The sequence below is a fragment of the Oncorhynchus gorbuscha genome, linkage group LG23 (assembly GCF_021184085.1).
Source record: "Oncorhynchus gorbuscha isolate QuinsamMale2020 ecotype Even-year linkage group LG23, OgorEven_v1.0, whole genome shotgun sequence".
NCBI classification, from domain to species: domain Eukaryota; kingdom Metazoa; phylum Chordata; class Actinopteri; order Salmoniformes; family Salmonidae; genus Oncorhynchus; species Oncorhynchus gorbuscha.
In genome coordinates this window covers 48,075,177-48,101,789 of record NC_060195.1, presented here as the reverse complement: position 1 = coordinate 48,101,789, position 26,613 = coordinate 48,075,177, and the positions used below count along the sequence as shown (strand labels likewise).

Here is a 26,613-nt window from a genome sequence, read left to right as displayed (position 1 = left end):
AACTAGAAAAGCAAACACCTCTGGGAAAGGAATAATAATGTCCGCTAGGTAGCCAGTCAGCTGACAGTACACTTTAGCTTAAGACATATAGCTAGCTGGCTAGGTAAACAATGAACCTAGCTAGGTAAACAACGTTTAAGATCCCACACATCACGTAACGTTAGCTATGAGCCAGCCAGCTAACGTTAGCTAGTTAAACAACAATGAACAAAGTGCCAACAATACCACAGTGCTGGGAGCTAACCAACCAGGTCCAATGTTAGCTAGCTAACATTAGGCTATAACTAGAAAAGCAAACGACCTTGGGAAACAAATAGTAACGTCAGCTAGGGAGCCAGCCAGCTAATGTTAGCTAGCTAGCTAACAATACACTTTAGATTGAAATGAAACCACTTTCTGTCAAAATTAGACACGTGAAATATCTGAAAATAATAGCTGTATATATCATCATGCATGATGGACGCGTCTCCATGTCAGGAATGCCATACCACAGTTGCCCTTAGTTTGAAGACGTAATCCGGAGACAGGTGTTTTCTCCGTCTCTTTAGCGGCTTCTTTAAAATTGTGGAATTGGAGTATACTCCAATTCCACTGATTTCAAAACTTGATCCTCCAGAAAGCGGAGAGCAACACTTATGCAGCTCCACTACACAAAACAATTTTAAAGAAGCCGCGTTTGACAGGATTACCAAAACAGACTGATGAGCACAAATAGACAGAAGCCTTCAATATGGCAAACCAATTCGAACTCCAGCCCACTCATTATCTCAGCCAATCATGGCTAGTAGGAAGGCCAACCCTTTTTCTCTTGACTCAACCAACAAGGCTCGTAATTTAACCATTCTATTCATATTTACAGATGGCATACAAGTTTGTTATTAAGGCACATGAAAGTTCACATGTTCTAGAAGGCATTTCTGCCCCAAAAAACGCATTTTGATAAAAAAAAAAATATGTTTTATGTTCAAACGGCTCTCCTGTGAAATCGTGACTTGCGACATACGCCTAGTTTCATGAATCAGGTCACATATGGTCATTACCCCTACCCCATCTCACCTAGCTACCCCACCCCTAGCTAACTGAAGAAGCATTTCTACTTCTGAAGTATCATTAGTAGCACTAATTCTTACTTCCCCCTTCACTAGAATTTGTCCCAAATTCCTTAGGCAAATTGTACCTATTGAACTAAAGATTTCTGTCTCCTTTTTATTTTTGATTTAATGCGTGTCCTTTGTGATGATCTGCCCTTATTTAAAGCTGTTTTGATGCTAAGTGTAATTCAATTTATGTTTCTATTGATTTGACATTGTGTATGGCATTATTCCTGCTATCATGTTTGCTGCATAGAATGTAATAGAATAAAAATCACACTGACGCAGAAATGATGTCAAATGGCATCACTGTGCTGTGTCCACTGGCTTGACACGTCACACATTTGGCATTGATTCTGAGGATAACATCTCCACAGCCGTCGCTGTTGTCCAGCTTTGTGGCCAAATTGCAAAAACTGTCAAACATGGCTATAGAGTACTATGTACTGTGTTTAATAACATATATATTTTTTAAACGTTCCTCTTAGCATTCATGTAAAGTGTTGTCAATGCCAACTGTGGCCTCTCATCATCATTCTAGACTCATCTACTCCTCCCTCTCTACTTCTACCCCTCTCCTCACTCCCTCTCTCTCCTTCCCCCTCTCCCCTCATCCCCCTCTCTCCCCCTCCACTCCTCCTTTTCTCTTCAGGCCATCTACTATGAGACAGGTTTCGTGGTGTGTGCTGTGCTCGGCCTGCTCTTCATGGTCCTGCTGCCCCTGGTCGGCCTCTTCTTCTGCCTGTGCCGCTGCTGCGACAACTGTGGTGGCGAGATGCACCAGCGCCAGCGGAAGAACGCAGACTGCCAACGGGGCCTGCTCACCACACTGCTCTTCGCCACCTCGCTCGTCATCACGTGAGTCCATATGCGTTGATATCTTCCTTCCATGCGCCACTGGTAGTAGTCAACTCAAAGTGTTTCCCCTGTCTTTTTATAGGTCGAGGAGGGTTCACTTAGCTCTATTCCCCTTCTGCTTTAAAAGTATTTGACTTCAATGGGTTTAAATTGAAAATGTTATTTCAACAGGCCCTGGGTGTTGTTTTAGGGGGTCTTTTGTGCCTCGTCTGGATTATAATCTAGGGAAAACACTGGGTAACTTTGAAGGCTGCTCTAGAAGGTTTGAGGCCACCTGGTCTACCTCAGTGCTGTAAATGTAACACTATAATACCACACATGAATCATGGCTTATATTAATCATGGCTTACAATCTCAGTTTACATCAAGAGGCCCCCTGGAAATCTTCCTCAAAAGGCCCACTATTACATTTTTAGGCACGGTAGATTTAGACATTTTACATGGAGATATATATTATACATTTTTACTCATTCTCAACGGTCTTTTGACTTCATTTTTGCTGTTCCTGCTTCAGTGTTTTCCCTCACAAGATTTTACGAGCGTAGCACATCACCTAGTGGCTGGCATCACCTTAAAAACCTCAGAACATTAGATATCTAGTGGTGATTGTGAGAAACAAATGGCCAAATGTACTTACAGCACATTATTGTCTAGGCAGTAGAAATAGCCAAATATGGAAACAATACAGACAGTATCTGTGGCTTGCCTCTGGCTCTACGGTGGAGGAGAGAGGATTCACCAGGCTTCATTTCTCTGTTTGATGTTCTTGACTTTACGGCTTTATTGGAGAGAGAGAGTGCAGCATTATTAGAAATTCCAGAGTGGAATCCTAGCTGCCCAGAGACAAGTGTCTGAGAGAGAAAAACCACCTAGAGCCCTTATTTAATCTCCCCGGCCTCCAGACAAAGACTCCTCACCGATTCTAATGAAGCAATTACACTGGGCACAGGAAGGAGGAGACTGCCTCTCGAGCTGAGGGATGTTTTACAGTGAGGACAGGAGTTGGTATTTCCAAGAAGAGTTTTGATTTGTGTAAGTAAGGCTTGCAGGAATATTACTAGAAAGGGAGAGAGAGGATGAGGCATAAAAAGGACAGGGGTGGTGTATTTTACATTATTTCCAAGAACTGTTTGATTAAATGCCAATGCTTATTTGAAGGTGTAGGCCCATAAGGCTTTCAGGTGTGGAGTATACGCTGAGTGTACAAAACATTAAGAACACCTGCTCCTTCCATGACATTGACTGACCAGGTGAATCCCAGTGAGAGCTATGATCCCTTATTGATGTCACTTGTTAAATCCACTTCAATCACTGTAGATGAAGGGGAGGAGACAGGTTAAAGAAGGATTTTTAAGCCTTGAGAGAAATGAGACAAAGGTTGTGTATGTGTGCAGTTCAAATCAAATCAAATCGAATTGTATTAGTCACATGTGCTGAATACAACAGGTGTAGGTAGACATTACAGTGAAATGCTTACTTACAAGACCCTAACCAACAATGCAGTTTAAAAAATATGAATAAGAATAAGAAATAAAAGTAACAAGTAGTTAAAGAGCAGCAGTAAAATAACAATAAAGAGGCTATATACAGGGGGCTACTGGTACAGAGTCAATGTGTGGGGGCACCGGTTAGTCGAGGTAATTGAGGTAATAGGTAGAGTTATTAAAGTGACTATGCATAGATAATAACAGAGAGTAGCAGCGGCGTAAAAAGGTGTGTGTGTGTATGTGTGTGTGTTGGGGGGTGGGGGTGGGATAGCCATTTGATTAGATGTTCAGGAGTGTTATGGCTTGGGGGTAGTAGCTGTTTAGAAGCCTCTTGAACCTAGACGTGGTGCTCCGGTACCTCTTGCCATGCGGGAGCAGAGAGAACAGTCTATGACTTGGGTGGCTGGAGTCTTTGACAATTTTTAGGGCCTTCCTCTGACACCGCCTGGTATAGAGGTCCTGAATGGCAGGAAGCTTGGCCCAGTTGCCATACCAGGCAGTGATGCTACCTGTCAGGATGCTCTCGATGGTGCTGTTGTAGAACCTTTTGAGGATCTGAGGCCCCATGCCAAAACTTTTCAGTTTCCTGAGGGAGAATAGGTTTTGTTGTGCCCTCTTCACAACTGTCTTTAATGTCCCCATGTTTTTTTCTTGGGGATGTGGACACCAAGGAACTTGAAGCTCTCAACCTGCTCCACTACAGCCCCGTCGATGAGAATGTTGGCGTGCTCGGTCCTCCTTTTCCTGTAGTCCACAATCATCTCCTTTGTCTTGGTCACGTTGAGGGAGAGGTTGTTGTCCTGGCACCACACGACCAGGTCTCTGACCTCCTCCCTATAGGCTGTCTTGTCGTTGTCGGTGATCAGGCCTACCACTGTTGTGTCATCGGAAAACTTAATGATGGTGTTGGAGTCGTGCCTGGCCATACAGTCTTGAGTGAACAGGGAGTACAGGAGGGGACTGAGCACACACCCCTGAGGGGCTCCTGTGTTGAGGATCAGCATGGCGGATGTGTTGTTACCTACCCTTACCACCTGGGGGTGGCCCGTCAGGAAGTCCAGGATGCTGTTGCAGAGGGAGGTGTTTAGTCCCAGGGTCCTTAGCTTATTGATGAGCTTTGAGGGCACTATGGTGTTGAACGCTGAGCTGTAGTCAATGAATAGCATTCTCACATAGGTGTTCATTTTGTCCAGGTGGAAAAGGGCAGTGTGGAGTGCAATACAGGTTGAATCATCTGTGGATCTGTTACGACGGTATGCAAATTGGAGTGGGTCTAGGGTTTCTGGGATAATGGTGTTGATGTGAGCCATGACCAGCCTTTCAAAGAACTTCATGGCTACAGACGTGAGTGCTACAGCTCAGAAGTTATTTAGGCAAGTTACCTTGGTGTTCTTGGGCACAGGGACTATGGTGGTCTGCTTAAAACATGTTGCTATTACAGAATTGGACAGGGAGAGATTGATAATATCAGTGAAGACACTTGCCAGTTGGTCAACGCATGCTCGCTTGACACGTCCTGGTAATCCGTCTGGCCCTGCGGCCTGGTAAATGTTGACCTTTTTAAAAGGTCTTACTCACATCGGCTTCGGAGAGCGTGATCACACAGTCGTCCAGAACAGCTGGTGCTCTCATGTATGTTTCAGTGTTATTTGCCTCAAAGCGAGCATAGAAGTAGTTTAGCTCGTCTGGTAGGCTCATATCACTGAGCAGCTTTCAGCTGTGCTTCCATTTGTAGTCTGTAATGGTTTGCAAGCCCTGCCACATCCGATGAGCTTCGGAGCCGGTGTAGTACCATTCAATCTTAGTCCTGTATTGACGTTTGCCTGTTTGATGGTCCCTGGCCACTAGGAGTGCCGCCTCTGGATGAGCGTTTTCCTGTTTGCTTATGGAGGAATACAGCTCATTGAGTGTTTTCTTATCGTGCTAGCAATCTGTCTGTGATGGTATGTAGACAGCTATGAAAAATACAGATGAAAACCTACCTCTAGGTAGGTTGTGTGGTCTACAGCTTATCATGAGATACTCTGCCTCAGGCAAGCAAAACCTTGAGACTTCCTTAGATATTGTGCACCAGCTGTTGTTTAAAAATATACATAGTTCGCCGCCCCTTGTCTTACCAGACGCCGCTGTTCTATCCTGCCGATACAGCATATAACCAGCCAACTGTATGTTGATAATGTCGTCGTTCAACCACAACTCCATGAAGCATAAGATTTTACAGTTTTTAATGACCCGTTGGAAGTTTAATCTTTCTCGTAGGTCATGGATTTTATTTTCCAATGAATACAGTGGGGGTTTATTCGATTTCCTGTGATTTTTCTCCATCTTCTCTTCTTTTCACGCAAATGATAGGGATTTGGGCCTTGTCCCGGGGAAGCAGTATGCCCTTCACGCCGGGCTCGTCGGACTCGTTAAAGGAGAAAAAAGCTTTTGCCAGTTTGCGTTGAGTAATCGCTGTTCTGATGTCTATAAGATGTTTTTGGTCATAAGAGACAGTAAGCAGCAACATTATGTACAAAATATGTTGGTTTTTTAAAGTTAAAAACAACGCAAAAAAACGAACAAAAAACACTTATTTCTTATTTTTCCACCACAGCCATACCAGAGCCATACCGCAGTTTGACAGTCCACTACATTACTGAAAACTGGAAATTGCTAAATGTCTGCTTCCAGACATCTTACTTCTCCGATGATCATACGGGTGAAGAAATAGCCCAGGGTCTCAGACTCTCTGGCATCGTGGAAGATGAGCGAAGACCGACAGGTGTGCATGACAACTGACAGCTGGAGCAGCATGATAAAAGCATTGTGCTTGAACAACTGGACCCGCCTGCAGTGCTTTAGGCACAGGCTTCACCTCGCCATCGGTAAATGTGACATTGGATAATTAAAGTGCGTTCAAAAAAGTTATGTTCAGGCCAGCTGTAGGCTAATGTGTTAGTTGTTGTGTCATTCTGCCAATCCAATAGCAAATAACCACAGGCTGTTTTAATTATAACAACAAATTAACTCAATTAATACATTTTCAATCAAAATGATTACATGAATTACATATTCAAACAGCTAGTGGTCAAACATTCCCAAACAATAGAATAGACGTGTGGGTGTGTGTTGCTCATTTGTTTTGCACAAATAGGCATTGAGGTATATTTTTTGAAATCTTTGAATTATGTCTTGGCCTTTTTTAATTTGTTTAGAGGAAAAACAAGAATTCGAGATATATTTTGTGAATCATCCAAACCACTGAAAAAGATTTAGATATGACTTTTAGGCCATATCGCCCAGCCCTAGTTAGGAGCACGTAAAACTTCAGCCACCTTTCTCCGGCGCCATGATTCAGAGGGTGAATGGGCAAGACAAAAGATTAAAGTGCCTTTGAACGGGGTATGATAGTAGGTGCCAGGCGCACCGGTTTGGGTCAAGAACTGCAACACTGCTGGGTTTTTCACTCTCAAAAGTTTCCCATGTGTATTAAGAATGGTCCACCACCCGAAGGACATCCAGCCAATTTGACACAACTATGGGAAGCATTGGAGTCAACATGGGCCAGCATCCCTGTGGAACGCTTTCGACTCCTTGTGGAGTCCGTGCCCCTGACAAATTGAGGGTGTTCTGAGGGCAAAGGGGAATGTGCTCTTAATGTTTTCTACACTTAGTGTAGGTTGGTATGCCAAAGATGTCTTAGAAAAGCTGGTGTAGCATGAAATCGTGTTTTGTAAGGTAGGTCCTATTTGCCTTTAGTTGTGTCACTGGTACGAGGTTCGACTGGTTCAGAACCCCTCGGAAAAACAAACACGTTTAGATATAAACCATTTGAAGGGACAGTGAGCTGAATGTCTCGTCTCAGGTCACACATCCGACCAGACAGACAGGTGCACTGACTGCAGTCGAGGTAAAGATGCTAGAGGATAGGGAAGATAAGACAGCTTGTCCTCTGTGTACTCTCCCATCCATTTCACATTTAGCTCAGGCTTGAAATAGAGCAGCACAGTCACCATACATTCTTAATCGCTTTGTAAATGTTGGAATCGTGTCGCTTCCAATGTCAGTCCCTGCCACCACGTGACTTTCCTAATGTTTTTGAATGAATGCATTTATTCTCTGAATGATGCAAGAGACTAAAAAACAAATAAGTACAGTTCTTCAAAAGAAATTGATGGAGACTACCGATTATGTTTGGACCACAGGAGAATAATCAGTAGCACGACATACTAGACCTGTATGGTTGATGATGATAATGATGATTTGCTGTCGACAAGTAAGTAGAGGTTCCCTTGTCTCGAAATGGGCCCCATGATGTGATCCACTGGGGTCAATTTCCAGAACAGTCTATTTCTAGACCATTTAGTTTGCCCAGTACTACAGAACCAAGTTGCAAACTAATATTTGCCAATGTAGTGGACCCAAGTATGTTATTTCTGTCCCTGTCTAGAAATATTAACATGAGATACAGAAAAGGTGTACAAATATACAGTGCCTTCAGAAAGTATTCACACCCCTTGACTTTTTCCACATTTTTGTTGTGTTACACACAATATCCCATAATGTCGAAGTGGAATTATATTTTTCGGAATACTTACAAATGAATAAAAAATGGAACGCTGAAATGTCTCGAGTCAGTACCTATTCTACCCCTAATGTTATGCCAAGCCTAAATAAGTTAACGCATAAAACTGTGCTTAATGTCACAGAAGTTACATAAACTCTGTGTGAATGACTACCTCATCTCTGTATCCCACACATACTGTAAGGTCCCTCTGTCGAGCAGTGAATTTCAAACACAGATTCAACCACAAAGACCAGGGTGATTTTCCAATGCCTCGCAAAGAAGGGCACCTATTGGTAGATGGGTAAAAAAAACACACAGAAACAGACATTGACTATATCCCTTTGAGCATGGTGAAGTTATTAATTACACTTTGGACGGTGTATCAATACACAAAGTCACTACCAAGATACAGGTGTCCTTCCTTACTCATTTGCCAGAGAGGAAGGAAACTGCTCAGGGATTTCACCTTGAGGCCAATGGTGACTTTAAAACAGTTACAGAGTTTAATGGCTGTGATAGGAGAACATTTAGAATGGATCAACAACATTGCAGTTAATCCACAATACTAACATAAATGACACAGTGAAATGAAGGAAGCCTGTACAGAATGGAAATATTCCAAAACGTGCATCCTGTTTGCGTTAAGGCACTAAAGTAAAATAGGCAAAGAAAGGGGAAAATAAATGAACTTCATGTCCTGAATACAAAGTGTTCTGTTTGGGGCAAATCCAACACAACACATCACTGAGTACCACTCGATATATTTTCAAGCACAGTGGTGGCTGCATCATGTTATGAATATGCTTTTTGGTGGAATTGAAAGAAACAGAATAGATCTAAGCACAGGCAAAATCCTAGCGGAAAACCTGGTTCAGTCTGCTTTCCAACAGACACTGGGAGACAAATTCCCATTACAGCAGGACAATAACCTAAAAACACAATGCCAAATATAGACTGGAGTTGCTTACCAAGACTACATTAGGCCTTTCACACTGGCATTGTTTTTAGTCCTGGGCTATCTTAGCTCCAGGCTAGATAGACTGTCCCTGTGCTAGCTTAGCCTGTGTTCACACAAGCATTTGTTAACCCTGGTCTGTGCTTTAGCCCTGGGCTAGAGATTCACACTTGTATTCCAAATTCCTTGGATAACGCGGACAAACACAACATGCGACCAACATTCTACCGCTGACACACGACCAATGTTAGAAGCAATACAGCATTTATTATTTATGAACACATTATTGCCTCTTGCTTCTAGCCCAGCATTTGATTTCTAACACAGTGGTTGATGGTTTGTATAAACCTTGCTGTCTGCCTGTTCCGACAATCGGGAACAGTGTTTAACTTTTGAAATTCGATCTCACCCCTGTACTGCAAATGCATGCAAACGATCTATACATCAGGTTTTCTGATCCCGGCGAAATCATGCAGCAATATTATTAGCATGGATATATGCAATTAAATGTCAATAGAAAAGCATTGAAAACAGAGGGAAATGTAGCGTGTGCTGCCCTTCCAGCTGTAGAGTTTGTAGCTTTAGTTGGCTAAGTGAAAGGAGGTTAGCCAGCCTGCATAGCAACCATTTTTTAGGCATAGCAACCAATGTTTTTGCATGGATTAAAGTATTTTTCGGTTTAAATAGTATAAAGGTACTAGTCATGTCACACCCTGACCATAGTTTGTTTTGTATGTTTCTATGTTTTGTTTGGTCAGGGTGTGATCTGAGTGGGCATTCTATGTTGTGTGTCTAGTTTGTCTGTTTCTGTGTTTGGCCTGATATGGTTCTCAATCAGAGGCAGGTGTTAGTCATTGTCTCTGATTGGGAACCATATTTAGGTAGCCTGTTTGGTGTTGGGTTTTGTGGGTGATTGTTCCTGTCTTTGTGTTTGTTACACCAGATAGGGCTGTTTTCGGTTTTGCACGTTTTTTGTTTTTGTATATTGTTCATTTATCATCTTCATTAAAGATGTATCAAAATAACCATGCTGTGTTTTGGTCTCGCCTCTCCTCTTTGGAAGAAGAGGAGGAAATCCCTAACAAGTCAAAATAACGTGCAGGGCTAACCCTGAAAAGCAGGTGCTAACCCTGCTCCGGAGCAGGGCCAGCTAGCCCTGGGCTAAAGTTGGTGCTAGCCCACTTTACAACGTGCAAGTGTGAACACTCGCTTAGCCCCAAGCTAAAATCTCCCTTAGCCCAGAGAAAGCGCCTATTGAATGTTCCTGAGTGGCCTAGTTACAGCTTTGACTTAAATCGGTTTGAAAATCTATGGCAAGACATGAAAATGGCTGTCTAGCAATGATCAACAACCAACTTCACAGTTTGAAGAATTTAAAAAAGGAATAATGGGCAAATGTTGTACAATCAAGGTGTGCAGAGCTCTTAGAGACTTATCCTGAAAGACTCAAAACTGTAATCCCTTCCAAATGCGATTCTAATATGTATTGACTCAGGGGTTGAATACTCATGGCGCTTGTAATCAAGATATATCTAGAATGTATGCACACATGACTGTAAGTCGCTTTGGATAAAAGCGTCTGCTAAATGGCATATATTATTATATATTATTATTATATTTATTTTTTTTGCTTTTATTTTTTTGTACAAATGTTAGAATTATTCTTCCACTTTGACATTACAGAGTATTTTATGTTGAACGTTGATCAAAAAATGACAATGAACTACATTTGAATCCCAGTTTGTAACACATCAAAATATGGGAAAAGTCTAGGGGTATGAGTACTTTCTGAAGGCACTGTATGATGTATTGGGGGCCCCGTTCTGCCTTATGTCTTTAACAACGTAAGATGTGCTTGATTAATAATTAACGACGTGACCCAATTAATGTGTTGAAACAAATTCTCATCACTGCCCTGCTTTCTCCGGGTGCACAGAACACTGCCAGTGTGGTGTTACACACCATGGTGAGTTGAACACACAGACGCACTCATAGGCGCAGACTCACACATAGACACGCATAAGCACATGCACATTTGCACGCACACAAACCCGGGCACATGCCTACATACAAACACATAGACACACACACTTTCACACTCTCTCACACACCTCAACACACACACACACACACTCACACACCACAGGGACACATCTTGCACATGGCTATTTTTAGTAGATTCTTTTGATATTGGGTTGAGTATTAAGTTAAATCTGTCACAAAGGAATCAGAAATGACTTCAGAGAGTTGTAGGATTTAAAGGAATTGCCATGGTATTCTTCAATCAGTAGACTTGGGGGCTGTATTGTTTTGGCTTCTACTTTGTATACTCTACATGTGTCACTGTATCAGATGAAACCTTCAAATCAACCTTTTAATCTTCCATGTATTACATTGTTATCACCTCACCTGCTGGTACTTGTCTTCCACACTCTCTTGTTCACAAGTAATACACAATTTGTGGCATTTTGGCTGACCTGACCTTAATATAATGTGATGTATTGCCCACTCACATGTTTAATACATTTTCAGTTATGAAACATATGAGATGGATTGTTTTTGCTTCTTAACATAAGCACACACTACAGTATAGAGCCATACAGTCCTTAACCTGTATATGAGTACTGTATGGCTCTTACACACACTACCTCTCCCTGCACATCATTATTGTCAGATGATTATATCCCTCCACAGCCACCTCTCTCAGCCAACAGTGAGCTCCCCAGAAGCTGTTGCCAAGGCACTAAACTCCTGCCGTTGTGCCTTGTTGTCATTTGAGAGCGATATAAAAGGGTGGCACCGCTGTACTATAGCTCTGCGAGCAAAGCATCTGCTTTAACAAGATACAGATAGGCACGACAGAGACAGGCGGAGGGAGACAGGCGGAGGGACGGACAGACGGACGGCAGATGGACGAACGGACGGACGGACAGTACAAACTGGCAAGCGAGCACACAGACAAACAGACAACACAGGCCGACCGACTGACGGGGGAGACAGATCGACCGTCCCACAGACAGACAGGGGAGGGCCCATCTTACATCTTAGTGCAGATTTTGAGTCATCAAAGCCCAAGCTAATAATATCAGGCCCCCCGAAAAGATGAACCCCAGTCAGGTCATCACAGGTGACTGAGGAGAGATATTATTACCCCTGTTAATGAAAGCGTATTATGGTGTAAATAATGATTACTGTAGCATCATTAGCTGTTGAACTATTGAACTTTCTCAGGGTAAATTCAGTAATGACGCAGTCACGCCCTGACCAATTTTTCGGGTTTTTAAAAAGCGCTGTTGCTTAATGTTCACTCATCTACAATCTTAAGTTGAGGGAATGGAGAAAAAGGGCCGAACATTATAGATGATAGTAGGGCTGACTCCATTTAGTCGACTGATTGTTTGGTTGACTGAGATTTCTTTTGCCGAGCAGTCGCAATCATTCGTTTTTTCATGGCGCACAAGACACCTGTCTGATTCGTCTCAGTGGACTGATCCATTGCCGAGGCCATGGGGAGGGCACAGTCCATCACTCTGAGACATGTGTTACTGAAATTGTATATGGTTATATTATGTAAAAAATAATGGTGCAACACTAATAAATCAAATATAATTTTATAACAAATGCGCTTTCTCCCGAGTTGGATACGGTCGCTGTCCGCGGTTCTGAAACATAATCTTCAGTACGCCATAGAATTGGTGCCTTTCCCTATGTTGCTGTGTGCATAATAGCAAAAGGAACCAGTATATTGGGATTGAGAACAATGCAGCGGAGGCAGCAGCAGCAAAGATGAGAAAACAGTCCTTGCCTTAAGCCCTATTCGGACGGGATTAGTTTTACTGGGTGGTCAGGTAATGTAATTATGTGCACAAGCACAAAACAGCACATCTGTAATTTTTGTCTAGTCTGAATCTGCCATGTCAGTAATTTGAACATGGCAGGAGAGTAAGAATTCCAGCCAGAATGTTTTTTGGCAAACTCCAAGGTCCTCTGATAATGCTAGTCTCGTGGAATAACTTTTTAGACAAAAATGTAACGAAGTGCTGCTCATAACCTAAATATGAAGGGCCTACATACAGAGCATTCAGAAAGTATTCAGACCCCTTGACTTTTCCACATTTGGTACATTACAGCCTTATTCTAAAATTGATTAAATACATGTTTTCTTCATCAATCTACACACAATACCCCATAATGACAAAGCAAAACAGGTTTTTATACATTTTTGCAAATGTATTACAAATGAAAAACAAGAATACAGTGGGGCAAAAAAGTATTTAGTCAGCCACCAATTGTGCAAGTTCTCCCACTTAAAAAGACGAGAGAGGCCTGTAATTTTCATCATAGGTACACTTCAACTATGACAGAAAAAATGAGAAAAAAAAATCCAGAAAATCACATTGTAGGATTTTTTGTGAATTTATTTGCAAATTATGGTGGAAAATAAGTATTATCTGTCATATCTGTAAATTTATTTGGAAAAAAATAAAGAATTACAGGGGGAAGATTGGATTGTCCGAATCGTCCTCTGGAATAACGGACGTTCTGGGGTCATAATTACATAACCAACGTTCTCTGGTAATTCTAGTCCCGTGCAAATAGGGCTTAGCCTAATTGTCTTTGAAAATTGACGGAGCAAGCTGAAACTTAATTAGGTCTATAATCAATAGCCTAACTGTTAAATGTGCCTGGCTTTGTAAACCATCCACATATGTCTACAGAAATAAGACAGATCTTGCTTCTGTTGCCTGTTTGAGTGTTTGTTTAATAGCCAGCTCATTCTGTGACCACCAAGCCTCATGCGATGGGCAAATGTTGGATGAAGCAATTTCACAGATTTGGCTGTTTTTCATCTTTTCCATGCTGTAATAAAGGCTTTACGATTGTTCATTTTTTGTTCAAACAGAGGGGTATTACTTCTGATTTATTTATTGTTGTTTACACTGTATACAGGCAGAAAAATCATATTGTAATCTAACAGCACCTGTTTGTCACAGAAAGTATGACATTATATTTATATAATATACACGGAGCTCTTGCTGCATTTTTCTTGATCTCCTTCCTATTGTTATTATTAGAGTTATTGTTATGATCATCATTATAATAATAAGTCATGTCAATATCATTAGTAGGCTTTGTATAGTAATCTTGTATAACCACCTTTAAGCTCTGGCCTAAGAGCGTGTCCTGTTTAGTCTACCATAATATACTAAGGCCTATATTTAGGCTACTGTATCAATCAATCATTCATTTGTTCATGCCATCACATAGCACACGAGACATTCCTGCTTTGAAATGCAATCACGCATTTTACTTTTAATTAAATAACAAATGGAGCTTTGAATAATTAGCCTAAACAATAAATAAACGAATGCCTTCAACTGTTTTTAGTCTTCTGTAATAAAGGCTTTATATAAAACAGACTCTGTTACACTTATTTATTTAGTGGTGTTTACACTGTTCCAAATGGTCAGAAAAAATATTGTAATCTAACAGCAACTGTTTGGCACACAATATTCACGCAACGCTTGCTCCTATACCCTCCTTTTTCTGGATCTCCAGTAGTTTCCACAACTAAGTCAAATGTCTTCCACAAATCTGACTTCCCCTTTCCCTCCTGAGCAACCAGTAAATATTAGCCCGTTTCGAGTTTATTTTTCATATCCTCCACATCTGTTTTACTGTCGACATTACTGTGTTTGGAGTTTGTTAGAACCAAATGTTTTATTTATTTAAAAAAAAAATATGTTTCCTTTATTACCCTACAACCCTACCACCCCTCCCCCAATTTATTAACGTGATTTTGATAGGCTATAGTTCAAGCACTACTGGTCACATGCATGCAATGCTTACATGTTTCGCGTAAAGAGAGCAATGGTCAAGGGATTAGGGAATGTTTTTCCGAAACAAGTAAGAAACTTAATGGCTGAAATTATGTTGCAAGCTTCAGCATGGACATACGCAATAAACACTTGCTGTGCTGTGAGGCCTTTTCACTGCAGTAGGGAGGAGAGCAAGACAATGTGCGCCAGTCACACAGGCACTCGCTGTCATTTATTTTTAACACAGTGTGATTATTGGGCTCATTCTTGAGTTATTTGTGTGTCTTAATTATTTCTTCAAACAGTGTGCTTAAAGCACATGTAGTTGGTTTTATTCAATATATGGAAAAATAAGTTTAAACGTTTCGACCAAACGATTGGTCGAAAGAACAGGAAGACTCTCTGTCGACCAAGATTTTTTAAAATCGGGGACGGTCCTAGATGAAAGTGATATTGCGATATTATTTAGAAAATACGGATTTGTTTCCTGTTTGTTTTGCAACCAAGACTGTGACATGAACTCTTGGTGGATCTCGTAGTTTGAAATAGAAGCATTTGTGTGGTAGATAAAGACGTCTTTCATTCCTTTGTGTAACTTATCTTTGTGGACAGATAGCAGCTCTGCTTCTGTCCCCTACATGTTACAGTTTGGAGCATACAGTGGTCCTGTTCAGCCCTTTATGTGGCCAGTGGGAACGGCATTATCTTTCTGGTTAGGAAAGGGAAAAGCTATGTCACACACACACAGACACCGGCACACACACTCACACATGTGAATGGACACATTCATGCACATGCACAAACAAACATGTGGCAGGAATTCCCTGACATGAATGTGTTACACACACATTATTGCACACAGACAAGACACCACACCACACCACACACGCACACACGCACACACGCACACACACACACACACACACACACACACACACACACACACACACACACACACACACACACACACACACACACACACACACACACACACACACACACACACACACACACACACACACGCATGCATGCACACACAAACACGTGTTAGGAATTTCCTGACTTTAATGTATTATGTTTACAAACCTGTGTGTGTGTGTGTGTGTGTGTGTGTGTGTGTGTGTGTGTGTGTGTGTGTGTGTGTGTGTGTGTGTGTGTGTGTGTGTGTGTGTGTGTGTGTGTGTGTGTGTGTGTGTGTGTGTGTGTGTGTGTGTGTGTGTGTGTGTGTGGTTGCGTGCAGCTATACTGGGCACTGGCTGGCCCAGTGAATGACCATAGGCAACATCACAGTGATGCCAGTCCTCCGCTTGACTGGGGATATTTGTGTCCAGTGGCAGCATGGAGGGACTTCTCACTGGAGAGAGAGAATTTAAGGGACCCTGAAATCACAGCAATAGAATTGTCTTGAGCGTTGGTTAGATGGCTAAGGACCCCATCATATCATAGCATATAGAAATAAACAAACGTACAGTATGTTGTCTTATCATCAGGTGAATGATAATGGCAAGGAGAAGTAAGCAACATTTTTAAGTTAATAGATTTGTGTTTTGTTTCATTATTTTGACCTCACCACATTAACTCTTACATGAACTCTTATTAGCTACAAAAGGTGACTCCAAACACATTTTCACTAAGAACAGCTTTTTAGCTAGTTAAACAAAGGTTAGGCACCACTCTCCTTGGTCAAATAACCCTTACACAGCCTGGAGGTGTGTTTTGGGTCATTGTCCTGTTGAAAAACAAATGATAGTCCCACTAAGCTAAAAACCAGATGGGATGGCGTATTGCTGCAGAATGCTGTGGTAGCCTTGCTGGCTAAGTATGCCATGAATAAAAAAATAAAAATCACAGACAGTGTCACCAGCAACGCACCCCCACACATCACACCTCCTCCTCCAATCTTCACGGTGGGAACCACACATGTGGAGATCATCCGTTCACCTACTCTGTGTCTCACAAAGACAAGGCAGTTGGAACCAAAAATCTCAAATTTAAACTCATCAGACCAAAGGACAGATTTCTACCAGGTCTAATGTCCATTGCTCGTGTTTCTTGGCCCAAACAAGTCTCTTCTTCTTATTGGTGTCCTTTAGTAGTGGTTTCTTTGCAGCAATTCGACCATGAAGGCCTGATTCACGCAGTCTCTTCTGAACAGATGATGTTGAGATGTGTCTGTTACTTAAACTCTGTGAAGCATTTATTTGGGCTGCAATCTGGGGTGCAGTTAACTCTAATGAACTTATCCTCTGCAGCAGAGGTAATTCTGGGTCTTCCTTTCCTCTGGCGGTCCTCATGAGAGCCAGTTTCGTCATAGCGCTTGATGGTTTTTGCGACTGCACTTGGAGTTCTTGAAATTTTCCAGATTGACTGACCTTCATGTCTTAACTTGTTCACGCTACCAGGTTCCCCAAGGGCACCCCCCCACACTCAACTCAAAAGATGGCGCAGAGAATGCAAAAATATTCTTAGAAATATTTAACCTCCACACATTAACAAGTCCAATAGCTCAAATGAAAGATAAACACCTTGTTCATCTACCCAGCGAGTCAGATTTCTAAAATGTTTTACGGCAAAAACATAGCACATATTTATGTCAAACCACCACCAAAGACACAGCCAATATATAGCCATTTTGTCGAACAAAAGATGCAATCACAAACGCAGGATTAAAAGAAAAAAATTCAATAACCTTTTGAAAATCTTCATCAGATGACAGTAATAGGACATGTTACACCGTTTACATTGACATTATGTTCAGAACATGCTAAAAAAATGTCCGGAGAAATTATATATAACTCCGCCAGATAACGCCAGATAACAGCAATACACATCATAAACTTTGACTAAATATACATGTTCTACATATAGTTAGAAAGATACACTGCTTCTTAATGCAATCGCTTTGTCACATTTATTTTTAACGTTACAGAAATCATTCATTTTTCAATAATCTGAGATGGCGGTCAGACATAAGCAATATTTCTCCGCTTTGTTGGAGTCAACAGAAACACAAAATTACAACATAAATATTCCCTTACCTTTGATGGTCTTCGATCATAATGTAGTGGAAGAAGTCATACTTACCCAAAACATTGTTTGGTTTCAATTTGTGTGTCTTTGTATTAGCAAATGCTGCAAGTTCCAGCTGAAATACTACCAAAAATTACTTCTGGTCATGAACAGTTGCGCATCAAAACTTCAAAATTACATATTATACGTCGACTAAACTGGTCAAACTGAGTGCAGAATCAAGCTTTCGGATGTTCTAAATGTACAAAACTATTATCTAATCTCTCGGACGAACGTGCTTCTTGGCAGGCTATCTGGAACAAAGGAACGTGTCTCCAAGAAGCGCACTCCCGTAACCTTGAATTTTCTCGCGACACTCAGTCTTTTGCCTACTAAAGGCTCAAAACCCTGTACTGAATGAGGACATCTAGTGGAAGATATAGAAAGTGTCTCCAGATCCATAGCTGGTTGGGAAGGGTGGGGGCGATGACGCCAAAGTCCCCCAAGTTTGAGGCTCCCAAAAATAGTTTGGGAGATTGCCTGCCCTGTGAGTTCTGCTATACTTACAGACATAATTCAAACGGGGTTAGAAGCTTTAGAGTGTTTTCTATCCAATAATTATTATTATATGCATATATTAGCAATTTTGGACAGATTTTTGTTCAGTTTACTATGGGCACGCAATTCCTCCAAAGGGGGCATTATTCTGCCTATCCTTAACTGGTTTTAAGTTAATGATGGACTGTCATTTGTCTTTGCTTATTTGAGCTGTTCTTGTCATAATATGGACTTGGTCTTTTACCAAATAGGGCCATCTTCTGTATACCACCCCTACCTTGTCACACACAACTGATTGGCTCAAACGCATTAATAAATAAATAAATTGGTGACTACCTCATTAAGCTGGTTGAAAGAATGCCAAGAGTGTGCAAAGCTGTCATCAAGGCAAAGGGTGGCTACTTGAAAGAATCTCAATTATAAAATATATTTTGGCTTGTTTAACACTTGTTTTGGTTACTACATGATTCCATATGTGTTATTTCATAGTTGTGATGTCTTCACAATTATTCATCAATGTACAAAAAAGGGTAAAAATAAATTAAAACCCTGGAATGTGTAGGTGTGTCCAAAATTTTTGTGGACCCCATACCCCTAATTTATGAAAGTTGCCAATCCAAATATAAAGTTAAGAGGAGAAAAGGCCTGGAAGGATGAGAGATGACGAGAAGCGATTCAGTTGTCCATTTTATGTGTGGATTAATTGGTGGAGTAGAGGACCTTGTGCATTTCAGGTAAACAGGAACAGCAAGCTAGCTAAATAAGACAAATTAGCTAGCAAGTGCAAGCTAGCTAGCTAAATTGCCAGTTTGGCCAGTTTGGGTTCCATGTAACGTCCTTTTTCACTATGATAGTAAGACATTACAAGGGGACCATAGGTGCTTATGACAAATCTATCAAGGTATGGTTATGATGGTGCCAATATGCAATATTGGGTTCTTAATTAGGACTGGAATTGATATGGCAAACCCTGAGTAGTTTATACAACCCTGAGCAGCCAACCACCATGGTTACTTGGCATGGAGTCAATGACGCTAGCATTGTTGTCAGTTTTGCAGTCTAAGGCAACAAATCAAGGTCTGAAACGCCTGTTGTCTACATACATACAGTATGACTACCCAGGGTTCTTGGAGGGGAAGGACCGTGCTGTTTCCTGCAGGTGCGCTGCACACACACACCCACATACACAAACACAAAAAGACCTGTTGTCCTCCATCGTACAGCTAACTCGGAGGGGAAGGGCTATGTTACAGTGTACTTTGTGTTAGGTGCTCGGAACTGACACTGTGTCCTTACATGACAGGACCCTGGGGGGCTAAGTCGTGTGTTAGTGTCTCGCAATGCCAAAGGCCTTTTAGTCAGCGTAACACTGAATTATGTATTCACTGGTTCATTCTTCATGGGAGATGTTGCTGAGCTAAATTCAGATTTTGAGTGTGACCATCTGTGATTTGAAAAATGGAAGAATCCTTCCTGAGTTATATCCTGAGAATAAATGGATGAATATTTTGTAAATGTTTTTGATATAGTTTATATTGTGTGTGTGTGTGTGTGTGTGTGTGTGTGTGTGTGTGTGTGTGTGTGTGTGTGTGTGTGTGTGTGTGTGTGTGTGTGTGTGTGTGTGTGTGTGTGTGTGTGTGTGTGTGTGTGTGTGTGTGTGTGTGTGTGTGTGGTTGTTGCCTTAATAGTTGTCTTTATTAAGAGTAGTGACATACTGTGTCATTCACGAGGTTTGCTGTGCTCTTAAAGTTTAGTTCCACTTTTTAAGTGGTATTGTATGCTGTATGCTGTACGCTGTCTTTTCTTGAAAAGATAATGAATAATGAGATTATGGGCTCTATTTTAACAAACCTAATGCGATGGTAAATCTTAGCGTTGGCGGTAGCGTTATAGGTTCGGGGGGGGGTATCACGTTGGCATGAAGGATCGGGAGACAGACGCAGAAAGGCCTCTGTAGTGTCCTAAGTTTTCATAGCTGTGACCTTAGTTGCCTACCGTCTGTAAGCTGTTAGTGTCTTAACGACCGTTCCACAGTTGCGTGTTCATGAATTGTTTATGGTGCATTGAACAAGCATGGGAAACGGTGTTTAAACCCTTTCACATGAAGATCTATGAAGTCCTGAAAAGGGGATGTTTATTTTTTTGCTGAGTTTATGTTGACTGTTTTGCTGCTCCTGATATTTTAACTAAGCATTGGTTATAGGCTACTGATTAGGCTACTGTGTGCCTCCACTGGCCAAATCAATGCCATAATCTATTGAGGTACCGTTAAGGCCCTCATTTGGTGAGTCTTAGGGACATAGTACACACCTCAAATATTTCCACCCCTCTTCTCAGCGCAAGTGAGCTAATATAAGACCGGTAAAGAACCAATCCTGGCGCCAGTGTTGGAAAATAGCAGAGCTTTTGCAAGTTGAAATGAGTGTGAGTTTGACAAAAGCTCCGCCTTAACGCCAGATGAAAACAATCCTGTATGTTAAATGGTTTGAAAGACGATGGCAGCCATTTTCCTTCCTTAGCCTAAGTGCTAAGCACAGTTCTGTGGTATGTAGGCTTCACCTGTATCTTAACCAGAAGCATCCATTTACCTTACATTTTACACCTAATTTTAGACCATATACTCATGGCATTGTTCAGTCTTCACACAAAGCATGGTGCTAAACCCCTTTTGCTTTTGCTTGACCCTTTGGACTAAAGATCATATCAGTGAATGTGACGTAAAAGGAGAAGAGTACTTTAGTGTGCATTTATTATACGTGTGCTCCGGCTTCAAAATACCAGGCATCACTTCATCAACATAACCAAGACCTGTTGATTTCAATCTAGCTTGTGTTGTGTTACCCAGCTGTTATTTAAAGGCCGATAATTAGTGGGCACTCTACCTTTGAGCAAAATATGAAAGGCAACATCTTACTCCATGCTGCATCTTGCAGACCAGATTGTGAGACTGTGGGTCAGTTCCTGTTAGGAAGTTGTACAGAGTAGCAATGGCCAACCCTCCTCCTGTAAAGCTCCTGGGTATGCTTTTCTTTTGCTCCAGCTCTGCTCCAATACACCTGATTCTGTTGATCAGCCACTCGTATGAGTATCTTTCGTATCTTGTTTGGCTGAATCGGTGTGTTGGAGCAGGGTTGTTATAGTCCTGCACACCCTGAATAGAGTGTTGACCACCCCTGTCATTCATAGAAAACAGAAACGGGGCTCTCTAGAGACTGGAGAGAGTGAAAGAGAGGAGGACTGGGAAAGCACTGTCCTGTCCTAGCACAACACAGCTGAATACAGGCCATTGTTAGCCCAAGCAAAGCCATGGAGCCACTAGACCGTGTAATGCTACACTGCCGTACTGGCCTATATGATTTGCTATAGGCCAACAGTTTGCGCTACACTGTGTTCACAGTTATGATGAATTGTTATTGAGTTATGTTATCACGTCTCGTTGACTTTGTTGCTATACAGCTAACTATCGCAAGACGAGTCGCTGTTTTTCTCCTTCCGACTGAAACATTTTGTTTTGTTGACTCGTTGAATGGGGTTGCACACGCTGTAGTCTGTTGACAGTCTCCCTGCTCTGGTGAGAGCTACGGTTTCAGGTCAGAATGTAGTCCCTAGATCAGGGTCCCTTCTCTTCCACAGTTCCTGCCATCTTCAAAGCCCCTTTGTTCGGTGGAGATTCCGCTGACCTTGCTGGACAATGCTGACACAGAGGGAGAGATAGAATGATAATTAGAATGTACGAATGAATGGGTTAGGGACCGAAAGAGAGAGAGAAAATGATGGGAGAAGGGACATTAAAGTGAAAGAATGAGGGAGAGGGAGGCAGTTGCACAAAAGGCCTTTGTCGTCTGGCAGCCATTTTGAATCTCCCTTGATCCGCCTGCCTCAATGCCTACTGCCTAGCTTTAGTCACATCATGTCCATGCAACCTACATGTTAGCCAATAGCCACCATAATGATTTCCATTTTGCTCTCCCAAGAGCTTGTATCTATATGAGCATCAGCACAAAACCTCAGGACTTGGCACACATACCACACGCAAACGGGCAATCTCTCTCAGTTAGGGCTGCACACTTTCTGATACAGCTGCCAATGACATACACATGATGATTCATCATTTCAATGCATGATGAGCACACACTGAGCACACACACACACACACACACACACATACAGAGCATTCTCACACACTGTGAGACCAGCTCCAGTCCCAGGGATGCAGTGTGAATGAACAGCAGCCTGAGAGACCGAGCAGAGAGACAGCTGGGTTGGGTATCTCTCAGCGGTGGTAAACACTCAAGCGTTAGGGCTAATATTCCGTTAGCATAAGCGGGAGAGTGAAGGAGTGAGCATGAATGGCAACGCTCATTATATTCACCTACCCAGGTCAAGTCTCCTTTATCTCCATGATGCCCCTGCGAGGCTGACACTGTTCATACACGCACACACACACACACACAGAAGAAACATGCACACACACACAAACACACTGTACAGTACATAGTACTCCCCCACTCCTCCCACACACACAGACACACACATCTGGGATGAATGACTCATGAGTGACTAAAAATAGATCGGAATGCATGCTAATAATAATTTACCTCATTTTCCTAACACAGACAAAGCACACACTGCAAATGCACACACTCCATCTCAACTGATCAAAACATTCAAAACCCATAGGAAAACAGACATTCTGACTCATTCTTACAGTGAGTCATCCTATCTCTTTAATTTAGCTGCTTGCTAATTATTTTAAAACATTTCATATTTCTATAGATGACGTACAGTACAATATTGTTTGTCTACTGCACTTTGACCAGACATCCCAAATGCACCCTATTCTCTATACAGTGCACTACTTTGCACTACAGTATATAGGGAATAGAGTGCCATTTGGGACATAACCAATGTTAACATTTTGCCCAAAAGAACATGCTGCTGGTTGCGTACCTCAACCTCTATAGACACTTCCACCGTCTTTTCTCAAATCCTTTACTTATAAGCCCCTCTCTCACTACCGTACCAAGCAGGGCGGTTCCCAAACTAGGGGTTGCGACCCCCCCATGGGGTCGCCTGATATGAAAATGGGGTCGCGGGATAATTTCCAAAATCCTGAAAAGAAATATATCATTTCTGTCTCAGTTGCACTTGAATCATTCCCACAGTGAATGGCTCGCTACTCTATGAAACCACACACTATTGCAGAGACTTTGATATTACCGGCCTCAAACTGACATGATGAATACATTACATTACATTTAAGTCATTTTGCAGACGCTCTTATCCAGAGCGACTTACAAATTGGTGCATTCACCTTATGACATCCAGTGGAACAGCCACTTTACAATAGTGCATCTACATATTTTAAGGGGGGGGGGGGGTGAGAAGGATTACTTTATCCTATCCTAGGTATTCCTTAAAGAGGTGGGGTTTCAGGTGTCTCCGGAAGGTGGTGATTGACTCCGCTGTCCTGGCGTCGTGAGGGAGTTTGTTCCACCATTGGGGAGCCAGAGCAGCGAACAGTTTTGACTGGGCTGAGCGGGAACTGTACTTCCTCAGTGGTAGGGAGGCGAGCAGGCCAGAGGTGGATGAACGCAGTGCCCTTATTTGGGTGTAGGGCCTGATCAGAGCCTGGAGAAACTGAGGTGCCGTTCCCCTCACAGCTCCGTAGGCAAGCACCATGGTCTTGTAGCGGATGCGAGCTTCAACTGGAAGCCAGTGGAGAGAGCGGAGGAGCGGGGTGACGTGAGAGAACTTGGGAAGGTTGAACACTAGACGGGCTGCGGCGTTCTGGATGAGTTGTAGGGGTTTAATGGCACAGGCAGGGAGCCCAGCCAACAGCGAGTTGCAGTAATCCAGACGGGAGATGACAAGTGCCTGGATTAGGACCTGTGCCGCTTCCTGTGTGAGGCAGGGTCGTACTCTGCGGATGTTGTAGAGCATGAACCTACAGGAACGGGCCACCGCCTTGATGTTAGTTGAGAACGACAGGGTGTTGTCCAGGATCACGCCAAGGTTCTTAGCGCTCTGGGAGGAGGACACAATGGAGTTGTCAACCGTGATGGCGAGATCATGGAACGGGCAGTCCTTCCCTGGGAGGAAGAGCAGCTCCGTCTTGCCGAAGTTCAGCTTGAGGTGGTGATCCGTCATCCACACTGATATGTCTGCCAGACATGCAGAGATGCGATTCGCCACCTGGTCATCAGAAGGGGGAAAGGAGAAGATTAATTGTGTGTCGTCTGCATAGCAATGATAGGAGAGACCATGTGAGGTTATGACAGAGCCAAGTGACTTGGTGTATAGCGAGAATAGGAGAGGGCCTAGAACAGAGCCCTGGGGGACACCAGTGGTGAGAGCGCATGGTGAGGAGACAGATTCTCGCCACGCCACCTGGTAGGAGCGACCTGTCAGGTAGGACGCAATCCAAGCGTGGGCCACGCAGTGTGTGGGGAGGCAGAGGCACAGGAACTCACATCAATATCTTTGTCAGATAACACTGTGAAACGAATAATTTATGCTATTGCTAGCCTCAAGAGGAAACTCTGACTGATCGATTCCGAAAACTCTCCAAATGGACGTTAGCTGTGAGGGCTGAGATGCCCCATGCATTGGCTGTTGTTCACTATAGATGTCAGGAGATGCTATTCATGTTGCCACGTTGTTCTGTCTCATGATTCCCAAGCATGAAACGTCTTAGGGATGTTCAGTGTGCAGCGGGGCTATATTGGCGAAAAACAGATTCCGTGTGTGATTGAATGGTGGGCTTTTGCACAGCTGGGGCTCCGTCTTTGGGGGGACGGCGGGCAAAGCCACTTCACTCTAGTTATGGATGTGTCTCCCTCTGCCATATAGACGCATTATCCGCCGAGAGCAAATGGCAGGAAAAGAGCTGAGCACAGAACTTGGAGATACACTGCAGCAGGTAACTTTGATTGTAAACTACATCAAACCACATCCACTGTGCACACCGGTTCACTAAACTATGTGGAGATATGGGATCTGATCATGACAATGTTCTATTTCACACCAAGGCTTGGTGGTTATCGAGGGGGAGTGTTGGAAAGATTTTTTGCATTGAGAGAGGAACTGTTGTCATTCACAATGGATGTAAAATAAAATAACAGACCAGCATCAGTAAGTGTCCCACACAAGTGATGACTGCTCACCTCCAACGCTCGGAAGAGCACTTTGGGACCTACTTCCCAATCCGTTTGACTGTGATCCTGGCTCAGATGACATGCCGGTAAGTGAAATCGAACAGCTGATCGAGCGGTCATGTGACCAAATGCTTCAGACAACACATTCACTGCTCATTACGTAAGAGTTTTGGTTCCTGACTCAAAGGGAATACCCTGCCGTCGCCCTCTGAGCATTAATGTTGCGTTCAAAACAACTGGGAACTCCTGAATGGGAACTCGGAAATCTCTGACTCCTGACTTAAGTGTGTTCAAGACAACTGGAAACTCGCGAAAAAAACAAACTCCAACTGGTATTTTTTTTGTTGAGTGGTCGGTAAACTCGGAATTCCAACTCAGGAACTCTGGCCTCTTTCTAGAGCTCTGACATTCCAACCTGAAGATTACTGACATCATGAATTTAAAAAATATATATATATTTACCCCCAATTTCTTGGTATCCAATTGTTAGTAGTTACTGTCTTGTCTCACTCTTGTATGGGCTCCGGAGTAATGAAGGCTCACTGCGCCTGGCCCGCCACAGGAGTCACTAGTGCATGATGAGACAAGGATATCCATACCGGCACAACCCTCCCTAACCCAGACGACACGCGACCGGCTGCGACAGAGCCTGGGCTCGAACCCAGAGTCTCTTGTAGCACAGCTAAGAGCTGCGATGCAGTGCCTTAGACCACTGCGCCACCCGGGAGGCTTGGTGTCATGATTTGACCTTGTATTTTTGAGAGTTCCCAGTTGTCTTGAAATCAAATCAAATTGTATTTGTCATATACACATGGTTAGCAGATGTTAATGCGAGTGTAGCGAAATGCTTGTGCTTCTAGTTCCGGCAATGCAGTAATATCCAACGAGTAATCTAACCTTACAATTTCACAACAATTACCTTATACACACAAGTGTAAAGGAATTAATAAGAATATATACATACAAAAATATATGAATAAGTAATGCAGTGGATGGTATAGAGTACAGTATATACATATGAGATGAGTAATGTAGGGTATGTAAACATATAAAAGTGGCATTTTTTAAAAAGTGGCTAGTGATACATTTATTACATCAATTTTTCCATTATTAAAGTGTCTGGAGTTGAG

General features: G+C 42.5%; 1 protein-coding gene across 11 annotated transcripts in view; it reads left to right on the top strand.

The window, feature by feature from the left end:
- The window catches only part of prom1a (prominin 1a), a 122,799-nt gene that overhangs the window by 44,084 nt on the left and 52,102 nt on the right, over window positions 1-26,613 (top strand). For all 11 annotated transcript variants that reach the window (XM_046323204.1, XM_046323199.1, XM_046323196.1 and 8 more), the window contains one exon: window positions 1,744-1,949. In XM_046323204.1, coding sequence (XP_046179160.1) covers window positions 1,744-1,949 — 206 coding nt within the window. The remainder of the gene's footprint in view (window positions 1-1,743; window positions 1,950-26,613) is intronic.